This window comes from Epinephelus moara, chromosome 21, assembly GCF_006386435.1.
Source record: "Epinephelus moara isolate mb chromosome 21, YSFRI_EMoa_1.0, whole genome shotgun sequence".
Classification (NCBI taxonomy): domain Eukaryota; kingdom Metazoa; phylum Chordata; class Actinopteri; order Perciformes; family Serranidae; genus Epinephelus; species Epinephelus moara.
The window spans coordinates 9,574,504-9,587,383 of NC_065526.1; the positions used below are offsets into that span (position 1 = coordinate 9,574,504).

At 39.5% G+C, this 12,880-nt stretch overlaps 1 protein-coding gene across 1 annotated transcript in view; it reads left to right on the plus strand.

Annotated features, from left to right (window-relative positions):
* The window catches only part of eif2b3 (eukaryotic translation initiation factor 2B, subunit 3 gamma), a 50,936-nt gene that overhangs the window by 10,919 nt on the left and 27,137 nt on the right, over positions 1 to 12,880 (plus strand). Inside the window, exons 4-5 of the mRNA XM_050033545.1 lie at positions 6,022 to 6,181; positions 7,733 to 7,844. Of these exons, the coding sequence (XP_049889502.1) occupies positions 6,022 to 6,181; positions 7,733 to 7,844 (272 nt within the window). The remainder of the gene's footprint in view (positions 1 to 6,021; positions 6,182 to 7,732; positions 7,845 to 12,880) is intronic.

Consider the following 12,880-nt stretch of genomic DNA (forward strand, 5'->3'; position numbering starts at 1 on the left):
TAAATGCTAAAAAAAGAACATAACAAAAGCAAGAATAGCAACACGTGGAAGACGATGACAAGTACTAGCGGTAATCGCCGAATGAGCAGCGCCATTAGCTAGCTGCCCCCAGACCCAGGTGGTGCGCAATGCAGAGCAGCCAAGGCTAGCTACCCAGGCTAGCTACGCATGTTACGATGGCTAGTTGTCAATCTGTCTCCCATTAGATCCAGGTGGTGCTCAGTGCAGTAAACTGACAAGCAGGAAAATTTACCTATAGACCGACATGCGTAACTGGTCAAAAACATTCTAGCCGGTCAACATTGGTCACAACTAACGATAAACTGTTGACATCCATATGTGTCCTCAACCACAAAATCTCATGCACCCACATAGACTAGTGCTTCGCTTCTGAGACAGATTATCAGGGATGAATAAAGAATTTTAGTTTCATTTAAATGTTTTTGATAAAGGAGTGTATGTTTGAGTACAAAGGATTTATTTATTTTTACTGTGGTATTGAAATTTGTATCAAGAATTATGAAATGTCACGGGTATTAGTATGATATCCATGAGTATATCCTGGGAAGACACATTCACTCACACGTGTAATCCCAACAGAGAATTTAGAGGTTTTCAAAATGTTCACACTCTCCAAAGTATTTGGCCAATTTATTTGTTTATTACCGATCTCTACAGTTAATAAATACGGAGCAGTTTGTCACAGTTTTTTACAAGAGGATAGGTCACACTGTCATCGTTAGTTACCTACATCAGCCAAGCAAAAACATTAGAAGAAACAAGCTGAAATCTGCATAAAGCTGCAGACTTGGGTGTTGATGTAAAGCGAGGTTATTACTTTCCATTTTATTTTTTGTTACCACCAAAAGATTCCTTCACAGATATTGAATTTGAGTTCAAAGTTTCAAAGTATTCGTACTAAAATGGGTCGAGATTGTGTAAGCAGTAGTTTTGGACCACAGGGATAAGTGTGTGTCCGTGTGTATGTGTGTGTTTGTGTGCATCAGTGTGTGTGGTCCTGACCTGTCCAGAGATCCTGGCTGTTGAAAGGCCAAAGTGTCTCTGTCTCTCCAGCTGACTCCACTCTGCTGTCGCCTGACAGTGTGTGTCTGTGTGTAGGGATTGTGCAGGCGCATGTTTCTATGTGTGCGGCGCGCATACTTGTGTGCTCTGTTTCTGAACATGTGTTCAAGCTCGCCTGTGTGTGATAGAGGGAAGAGAGAGTTGAAAGGTCTCCCGGGTCTCCGTGTCAGTAGATCTCCTGCAGACACCTCCAGCTTTGCCGTGGCAGCTTCCTGTCGCCAGGTCCAGACCAGGTTATGCTGGGGGAGTTACCTCCAGGTCAACTACACGACCCCTGACCCCACTGATACCAGCCTTCTACACACACTCACACACACGGAGCTCTTCAACGTTCAACCACAGTGCTTATTACTTACAAAATCAAGTGAATTCTTTAATCCTTTGTAGTTTCTGTTTCATATTGGGAATTGCAAATGCGATGCAAAAGCAGGTTGAACTCCTGCTTCCTCTCCCATTTTATTGCCAGCTCTTAAAAATGTGGGAGACAGAAAAAAACTACAAGGCCAATAAAAAGAGTGAAAACCTCCGCCAAGGCCATGCCCTATTTCACAATGTTGAAGGTGCAATATACGACATTAAGATCATTCATTTAACAGCAAAGTACTATTATTCATGTCCCCTCTGGCTGTCTTATCGCCACCACTCTGCACTATACATTGCCTGGGCTGGGTGTGCACAGGAGCGCGGTGCTCATACGGGATGGTATGAGCACCCACTGTATGATCACACTGTTAGTGCTGCCATTGGTAGCACTGTTAGACTGTTAGCACCGCTGATGTCCCGACCCACAGTGGCAAGACGGCCTCATCGTGGAAACAGAAGGCACACACACACACAGAGCAGGTCGCCCCAGAGACTGTGCGATAACCTCCATTAATGATGTCAGCTCTGTCAACACTGTTGTTTAGCACTATTCGACCCCACCATTTTGGCACAGCCACCTCAATATTTGCTATGTGTAATCATGGCCCAGTCTGTGAATATTGTGTGTTGCATAGCAAAAAATCATTTGTCTATCCGCTCCAAAATTTAATGGCTTCTTACTTGGCCCAGGCTGCAACCTTCCACCAAGTTTCAGGAAAACTGGGCCAGTAGTTTTTAAGCAATCATGCTGACAAACGCACAAACCGAGCCAAATTCATGACCTCTTTGACAGAGGTTAAGACGTGTTCTGCAGTGGACTGTTTAACTTCTTGTTTATTGCTCCTCAGGTTAAACAGTTATGGTGATGGTTGTGTTTTAAATACATAGAATATGCTATGGATGTATACTGATGTATTTAGTTAATGCATTACATAAAGTTTTGCCAGTATTTTGTTGTTTGTGTTGTCGCATCATCCTATCTTTTTGCTTCAGTCTTTTCTACACCCCTCCATTCATCTTTGTGTTTTTACACTTCCAATGTTCCTCTTTTTCTGTTTGTGTTTGTCTTTCTTATTCAACGCTGCCCCCCCCTCCTCTCACACTCTTTCTTTTCCTTCTTCCCTCCGTCACAGACAGAGTAAAGATGTCTCTGTCATTAAGGCGGCTGGTGCTAATGGTGGGATTAGTTCTTACGCTGACAGCCTTCATCACTGGACAGACAGATGGATGCCGCACACACAGACACACAAATGTGGGTGCACCCACATGTAAACACACATACACGCATGAAGACGTAATGTCCATGGAGGCCAGTTAATAGGATTGATGTCTGTTCTGTGCTCCCTGTCGTTGGTGGTAGAGTAAGTGATATGTCTATGGAATTCACAAGCTGTGTATTGATATACAGTTTAAAGCCTGGATTGGTTTACATATTATTACATAGCTGGAATGTTGAAAATAGTTTGAGTTTATGACGGGAATAATCTCTTGAGGGTGAAATGGTAAAAGAATAATCTTCATGTGTCCTTCCTCAGCAAATGATGAAGAGTTTCTTTTAAGTAAGGGTATATTTTGTCATTTGAGTTTTTGGAAATCAAGCACCGAGATCTTTGTTTTCTTTCTGTCATTATGATGTTAGAGCGCTGCTGTTTTTGGACCAGTCCATAGGAAGGTGCTAAAAGCCAGCCAGCCCAGCTCGTTGTTCTGGGTAAAAGAGGGAGGTAGGAAGTTATTTATGGGATATTGTGTCAGTCTCTGCCAGAAAAGTGACAGAAAAATGAACCAGGCCTGGATACAAACATGTTTGGGTATTTGCAAAGTTAGCCGTGATTTATGTTACCCACTTATTTTTTCAGAGATTTGATCGCTAACACAGGCTGAAAAGTAAACACATCAGATATCTCATCTGTTAAGCACTTAAATGGTCCTTGAAATTACAACTAGTGCAAAAGAGTTGAACAGAATTTCAAATACAGAAAGCAAACACAGGTTTACAGCAGAGAGGGCAGCTATTGGTTGGTCTTATAGTGTCCTATAGCTTTCTGTTGTTCAGAACTTCTACTATCTTATTATGAACATTGATTTGGTAAATCTTACTGCTTCAACTTTTTATATAATCATAACTAGTTGCGTCTCATAGTGCTCAGATACATATACGTATGTACATATATTGTGTGATTTTTCTGTTGTGAGTATTTTGTAAGTATACTGTTGTACTGTTGTCTTGTTTTGTTGTTTGCACATGCGACGCAAATGTAACACCTGCAGTAGGCTATTTATGTCTGAGTGACTTAGTTTGCCCCTGGTGGTAGGGGTGATTATTTCCCCCGGACTGCTTATAAAATGCACTTTATTCGATCAAAGCACTTTATTCCATCGAAGCACTTTAAATAGCACTTTACGGCATTACTGCCAACTCTGTACTTTACTTCATGTATGATTGTTTGTCTGCTTGTGAACTATTCTTACTGTTTGTTTTAATTATTGTTTTTGTTTTTTAATTGTCTGTGACCTGCCAAGGGACAACGGATGTAAATTAGCAGTTCTGCTAACTCCGGGATATTTACACATGTATTTATACTGCTGTTCATCAATATGCATTGTCCCTTCCAAATAAACGCTTAAATAAATAAATTATTTTCAGACATTTCTGTACATTTAATGCTGGGAAGTTATTTTGTAGCAATATTGCAGATAAAATATGATAACGCAACTCATATTTTTATGCTGCACAACTGTACACAATTTGTGCACTAATTAAACTGTGCAATATTCTTCTCAAATAATATTCTTATTTGATTGTTATCTATACTATTCTTGCATTTATATTTAAGAGACTTAGTAGTATGATGCACATTTTTGTGTGTATTTCTTATTTTATCAGAGATCTGACTGTGGCTATAATCTGAGATCTCAAGACTTAGTCTTGTCGTCTGTTCTGTCTGAAACTATGTGAATTTGTCTCTCTGCCTGACTTCAAAGCTCTCATAAGTACAAGGATAAATGAATCGGTTGGTTCTTGTCATTGTGCGTAGTTGTCCTAATATTTCTACACCTGTCTTTTATGTTTTTTATTGTGGTGTGGTTTGGCTGTAACTTTTTTTTGTATGCTGCAGTCTTAGCCGGTCTCCCTTGTAAAAGAGATCGCTGATCTAAATATGGGTTAAATAAATAAAAAATATTTTTATATATATATTGTGTTATATATATTGTAGTGTTGCACGGTATACCGGTACTAAAATAGTACGGCGGTACTAGAGTATTCCAAACGGTACTATACTGCATTTGGAAAATACCAGTACTTTTTAAATTGATTCAATTCATTAATTTATTTAATTCATTTATGCACACAAACACCTTCCTTGTTCCTATTGGAGCACATATTGCGCAAGTGGTGTGTATGACAACACCTGTATCAACATTCACAGCTGGCGCACATGAAAAAAGACGAGAAAGTCTGCTTCGTAAAGGGAGACAACATGAGACAACACAAACTTGGTGGAACATTTGAGTTACCAAACCGTGACGTTCATACCGAGGTACTTACTGAACCATGATTTTTTTTGGCATCGTTACACCCCTACTATTTATTGTTCTAAAGGTTTGTATCCAAAAGGACTTTTCCTTAGGGAAAGTACCGAAGAGTATCGAAAAGTATCGAAATTCATATTGGTATCGGTACCGAAACAAAGATTTTGGTATCGTGACAACACTAATATATTGTGGCATAATACATATAGTTTATATTTTTTACATACTTCTTATTTGCTCCATTCTTACAATGTCTCTATGCTTGTATGTAAGAGCAGCTGTAACGTGTCCCAACTTCTCCCTGAGGATTAATCAAGTATTTCTGATTCTGATTTCTGATATTCAATCTTTTCATAATAAAAAGCACATTTTCAAACAACATCACCAGATCAGCTTAAGAGAATTGGACAAATTATCAAAAAAAATAAAAAAAAGTTCATTAGAGTTGAAGTCACTTTAACGCAGGTCATGCAATTGTGTGTGTGTGTGGTGGTGTGGGTTTGGCCTGTATACAGGCAATGCTAAAGTTGCACGACCTCTCTGTTGACCAAGAAGTTATTTCTTCACTCTCCTTTCTTTGTCTGTTTATCTCAAATCCTGCTCAGTAAGCTGAATTCTGTTTTGAATATTGAAAATAACAGTCAAAGCTCTCGTGTCCTGAGGTGTTTATGTGCAGCATTGTCGCCACATACTGTATATTTATGTGTAGTCTACATGCATGCTGAGATGACTGTTATGAGTGAGGAAACCTCACTTTATAAACATGACTCACTCGTCAAACTATATTTTGCACATTTCTGTGGGCTTTTGTGTGGGGGCAGGGGTGATATTTAATATTTTTAACATCACAACAGGTGGGAAGATTTTGTTCCAAAATAGAGTGCGAGCCAGAAAACCTCTCTCTGAGTGCCTGAAATCTCTTAACGTGGTGAAGCAATCATTGTCCAGCACAGTCATATTTTACTGCTACACAGTGAAATAAAGAGGCTTGTTTGGATATAAATCTTACTTTATTCTCTTTCTTTTTCCAACCTCCCTCCTCAGACTGACGTCCTGGTGGTGAGCTGTGACCTGATTACAGACGTGGCGCTTCACGAGGTGGTCGATCTGTTCAGAGCCCACAATGCAACACTGGCCATGCTAATGAGCAAAGCCCATGAATTCACAGAGACAGTCCCAGGCCAGAAGGGCAAGAAAAAGACAGGTAACATGAAAAACTAATGACAGGAGACTGTGACATGATTTGGATATGATAAATGATTGGTCTTTATATATTAATTTTTTATTAATCTTCTTGTTATCGTGATCAGCAGTTGCCTACTCCCCAATTAAAAAAGCCCCACACCAGCCAGTGTTACTTCCTGTTCTTTCTCAAACAGAAAATGTGTTTGGGTAATAGTCAGACATAATTTATTGCCATGGCAACCACATTGGTGTCAAAGCGATAGCATGAATAGCGAGCGGTCACTCTGAGTTATGAGATGGAGGATTTTTCTCCATCACCTTCACCTTAAGGAAATATGAATGAATATGAGTCTAATGTTACTTCTGAATGACGACTGCTTAGCTTAACTTCTTAACTGACAGTTCATGTGGGCAACCAGTTTGTTTGCTGCCTTCTGAAACGCCAGCAAGTTAATGAATTATCCATATTTTAAATTAATATTTCCTGTCGATTTATAGTTATCTTTGATAGTTAAGTCAGCCATCCTGTATATTGAGGACTTCCTCTTAGGGGCCTTGATCATCCTGTTGAGGCTGCTTAATAACTTTAGTTCTTACTTAGCAAACTATAGTCAATGATGACATACCCATGTTACACAAAGTACACAATGGTGAAAAAGTTGAAGTTTCACAGTCTGTGCTGGGTCTAAAAACTAAAGACACAATCCAATACAATCCCAAAATGAAAGCTCATCATCTTGTTTTGCCTGTGACTCACACAGATGTAGTCAGTGAAAAGAAATACAATCCACAAATGGTCCACATCCATTACGTCCTCAATGTAGCCAAAATACAAGATAAGTTGACTAGCGAGCCCACAACGTTGACTATCAGTTTTGCTGCTCAGATGCAAAGAGGCATGACACTGCACTTGCAGAACGTTGGCGAATGACAAATGACCTGCAGGTTTTACCGTAGTCATGTAATCTTCACCGTCTTTTTTAAAACTTAAAGCGCAAAATAAAGTTATTTGTCAAAAAACATTTGAACACAAAAAACAGTTTGTCTAAATCAGTGGTTCCCAACTGGTGGGTTGTGGTCCAAAAGTGGGTTGCAGATCCATTCTGAATGGACCACAAGTGACTCACAAACATGTCAAGTTTGCAAAAAAAAAAAAACGCACTTTATTTTGAAGTACAGTGAATTTCCAACACAGTTTTTATTTTGAAGTGCCGTTTCCTGTTGTAGAGTGAGTGAATAACAAACAGCTATTCAACAGAGACACCAAACTAGCTCAACAATGTGGTCAGATGCAAGTATGACGCTGATCTTGAACTAATGACTCAGGAGGAATCTGGACCCCAGGCTGGACCAGTTGGGAATCACTGGTCTAAACAACATTGTCAGGAAATGACTTGAAATATAAAATATCATAATAATGCCATAATACACTGAAGTGGGGCTTTAAAGATATGAAAATGGCTTCCTCATGAATGTAAGCAAAGCAAAAGTGTATAAATTGCTAAATGTGCCACTTACTGTTAGACTCCATTGTTGTGTGTTAAATCAGATGTTGTGAATTTCTTCTCAGCTGAACAGAGAGACTTTGTGGGAGTGGATCAGTCAGGGAAGAGGCTGCTGTTCATGGCCAATGAGGCCGATCTGGAGGACGGGCTTTCAATTAGAAGATCTATCATGAGGAAGTAAGTCAAGCCTGATGGGTGGGTTCAATCAAATTACAATCTATTATAAACAGACCGTGTTGTGAACAGTTTTTATAAGAACTTTCTCTTCAGCAGAAATTGGTTCACTGTTCACAGCAAGGCCTGTCGACACCTATATTCCAACTTTGTGGTACATTAATGGCTCAATATTGCTGAAAAGAAAACATGTTTGGATATTAGGTGAACTGATCCTTTAAAGGTCAGCGTTGGGACTTTGACTGATGTCAGATATGTTCTGTACGTCTGTAGTTTCTCGTCAGGTTTAGGAGAGCACATGTTTGGGTTTCTAATCAAAGTCGGTGTGTTTTAGACTGAAAGTTCTGTGTGGGATTTTTGTTACAGGAAGAGTACTCTAGGTAGGTTTTCATTTCTGAGTCCTAAAATGCATGTATGTGTGAGAGCGGGTGTTTTGGGAGCTCGTAAATACTTCATGGAGCCAAAGCCACTGTAAATTCTGGCCAATAAGAGGGGGGCCAGAGCAGCTGCTTGCATGCTTCCCTGCACAGAGAAACCTTCAGACACACACACACACACACACATATATATATATATATATATGTACACACACACACACATTCTGTCCATTTCACACACACAGAAATGCTTATATGAACACATACAGAAACACGTAACACGACCCCGAGGTGGACAATGATGGAGCGAAAACACTCACACGTTGTCATCAGTGTTATGGAAACACGAGCCCATAGCTAAACATTTATGGCTCACATTGAAGGACTTATAACGTTTAAATCACCTCTGATCATTTATACACACACATGTCACACAACCACACGAAACAGATTTAAAATATCTCTCTACGTACAGTATTCATCACCTAAGGAAATAACAAAATAAATTCCAGAGTTCTGGATTTTTATTACACACAAGAGGGTTGTTTTCCAAGATTTGACTGCTTTGCACATCAGTACCGTCCAACTTAAGGTCACTACAGGTGCCTCCTTTTGCAATTTGTGTTTTGTATGTGCAAGCTGCCTCATTCATTTGTGCTGCCTTGAAACGTGTGTGCTGACCAGTTTGATACTAACCTGGTCATTTGCAGAAAAACTGACATTTCCAAAGACTTTTTTTAAAAACTTTGTGCTACTATCCCTAATACGACCATTCATCCATTCTTTCATCCTCGTTCAGAATAAAATCTCCGAAGACATTTTTTGTCTCAAACAGAAACTTTGGTATCTTTAAGCCTGGACCCTATTTTCCCATGTATTTAAGCGACTGATAGGAACAACAGTTTTTAAAATTGGTCCAGTATTGAGCCAGAACGCGACAGCCAGCAGCTGGGAAACAGGCTGCAATGAAACCACTTGGGGAATGTGCGCACCATCGATTTATGTCCAGTGAAGGTGGTTGTTTTTGGCACTGATAGGCTCAGATTATTACCCTGTGTCTGACAAAATTGTGGAAAGGATCCTTACAGAGATAGACCTTTTAGTCAGAAATTACTATCACCAAAGTCAGTAACTTTATCTTTGTAGAATGCACTTCATTCAGAGTTGACAGAGACAAAATAAAACTCATCTTTCCACTGTTCCAACAATCACCAACTCTGGAATCATTAATTCACGCAGATGTGAAAATATGCTGACTATATACGTGCTAAAATTACAGTTTGTGTAAATGAAGTCTGTTGGCTTTGGCGAGAGCAATTTCAGGACTTTTTGATTTTGTAATGACACAACACACACAGCACACTCTCTGAGGCTCATAAATCCACTGTTGGAACTTTAAAATATTATATCCTTTTTCAGTATAAAGTCTCAGTTATTCTTTTCTCTTCACTTAATTCTTCCAGCCATCTCTCCCTTATTCTGTTCTTCTGTCCATACAGCCATTCATCCTTTCTTTCATCCCTGCACAACCTCCGTCCAGTGTAATTTTTTTCTCCTCTCCTTCTCTACGGTTTCCACATGGTTGAGGTGTGTTAGCTCAAAACATTCTGCACATGTGAGATTGTTTGACCTGGAAATTGCTTAAACGGTGTGAAAGAACTCCAGCAGAGCTTCCCCTCGTACATTACAGCTCCACCTGTCAGAGTCTCTTGGAGGCAGGCCTGCAGGGATGGTTCACTGCGTGTTAATAGGCCGATTCAAAATCAGAGTTGTTGGAAACACGAGAAAGATTCCAGCAGAAGAGGCACGTGTTTGGGACGTGTCATTTGTCCATACTTCTCCAACACTTATGTATTATATGCCTTTACTTAACATGGTAACTTGATTGCTCAAGATACATTTCTGGTTTGACGTTAAAGACATTATAAAAACAGTCAAGCAGGGAAGCTGAGGGAGCTTGGATCACATTTTTAACTGCAGTGACCTTTAAGATATTGGACCAGGAGTTTGTTTGCATCTGTTAGCAATGATGGCACAAGACAGAGGGGCTCAAACCCACCTAATCAACACAAATACCACATGCTATACCTTCCAAAAATTAACTTCCACTGCAGCTCAACAAACAGGCACTATAACAATAATGCAATAACACATTTTAGAAACACAATAAGCACATTTCCAAGTGTTTTACAGCTTAAATTATGATTGTGCAATACTCCACGCACTCTACTAAATGTAACAACTGCCATTAGTTTATTCTACTGATGTTTCTATAGACTGGACGCCATAAAGGGACAAGTTAGTAATTATCATATTTTAATTATATGCTCATATATGAGTTCTTCTGTGCATCTGTTTTATTTGTTTTATGGATATTTGTTTACTTGCTGGCTCTTGATAGTTTTTTTGAGAATGTCAGAGCCTCTGAATCATTTGGCACGTTTGAAAGCTAAAATCTAATTGCTGGCATACGTCAGTCTGGTTTTCATTTTCTTTTATTTAGCCTTTCTTCAACATTTTCGATATTACAAAACATTTACATTACGCCCACAAGGATCACTCATTTAGTCAGGTGGTAGAAAGTTCTGAAACCATTTTGTTAATCGATTAATTGCCATTCACCAGGCAAAACTAATACGATTTGCTGCTTTCCTCTGTTTCATATCATTGTAAATTGAATATCTCTGTGTTCCTTTGACAAAGCTGCAACTTGAAGACCCAGCCTTGCATTGTGGTAAACAATTTTCTGACATTTTATAAACTAAAAAGGATGTCTCTATGATCTCACATACCGACTGTGCTGGTTTTGTCAGTTGTCAAAAGTGACCTTGCTTCACCAGCAGGTCCATGTGTAGCTTTATAACACAGGTTCAAGCATGTGAGTCAGCTCAATTAAGAAAGCATCTATTAGACTAGTATTAAGGGAATCACACACATTTTATTTTGGAGGCAATAGTTGCATGCCCTGAATAAGTCGTAAGCCCTTCAGCCCTGTTGGCTCTGTAGTGGAAACCTGACTAATGAGGGTATTAACAGTCATTCTGCTGCGTCTGAGTCATCGTCCGCTGTGGGGTTTTAGTTGTAACTAAATAAGACATTATGCTGTGTGTGTTTGTGTGAGCTCGAGAGCGAGAGAGTTGTGACTCCTCTCTCCCACTGAGGACTTTAGTGGTACTTTAGTAGTCCGTCATTAATCCAAGGGTTGAGTCATCCTTGCCTGCAGAGGCACTAAATTCCTGCTCCCCTCAACACCGAGCTCTACAGCATTCGCAGCAACCAGAAGTCACATGATGCTGCTGTTAGGAAAAGCAAGATGTTTACGCTTGTTTGGGAAACGCGAGATGTTTGTTGTAGTTGGATGCTGCAAAACGTGTAAACTAATAAAGTGGCATGTGGCCGGTGTTTGGTGTTTTGAATCAGAAGGACTAGCAAAATGGAAAAGAAGTGATTTATGTTCCAAATAGTGAGTGTTTTTTTTTTTTATTTATCAAGTGTTGTCATTTGATACGGACAATTTAGTTTTAGATTAAGGATGAGGAGAGGATTTTGGGATGACATGTTTTAGTGTACAACCAAAGTAATGCCATCCCTAAATAAAAATGGATTAAGTGGCACATTGCATTTGGACTTGTGTTCCATTTCCGTCGGTTTAAAATTGAGACACATTTGTGCTCACCTAATATTCCAGTGAAACCTTTTTGGCTCTGTTTTTGCATCAGTGCAGGGACTTGCGCAACAGGGCGAGTGTTGGTGTTTTCCTGACCTTGAATTATGTGTTTTCCTGTCCTGCGTGAAGGCCTGGCTCCGATGTAGAGGTCGTAGTGTTTTGGAAAAAAAAAAAAAAAAATTGGATCTTTTTTTGGCACAACTGTTGCATTTAGGTATTGAATGAGTAATTTCACTGACTGAGATCATGTCTGATCACCACACCCTCCGGGGTACCTTACACTTTATCCAAACCATTTCCTACACAGGATGCAGCACCTATACTTTCAGACTCCCTCATTGTCCTCATGCATGTGACCCAGCAATTATCACTCAGCTAAACAGGAGTCTTTTGACATCATAAAAACAGGCTGTAGCATAGTGTCAAATCAAACTATTTTTGCTATTGGTTGGGTTTTTCTTCTGGATCAAAAACTCTGTAATAGTTGCAGTTGCTAATGCAGAGTTTCCTGCAGTGTTTAACTGTATAGTAGAGGTGCCCAGCTGAAATAAAGAGTGCCTCTGCTGGCGTCAAAATTAATTAATACAATTTTATGACATATAATACTGTATCTGGCCTATTAAGCGTCTTGGAATATGGGCAGTAAAATGTATTCAAGAAAATCGAGCACACGTCTCTGTCACCACATTCTTTATGATGGCCGTAAATTCATCGATTGATTTAAGTGTTTCTAATTTTATATCTTTTTGGAGATTGTTCCATGTCCAAGGTGCAGAGTAGGAGAATGCAGTTTTCCCCAGATCTGTTAAAACTCAGGGTACATTAGAAAGCAACCACCTGGAGGAGCGTAGCTGGTTACTACCAGAGCTGACACACAGAAGGGAGCAGAGTTAGGCCAGAAGTTTGCTTTATAGATAAAAATACAGTGGTGTGAAAAAGTGTTTGCCCCCTTCCTGATTTCTTACTTTTTTGCATGTTTTCCACACTTAAATGTT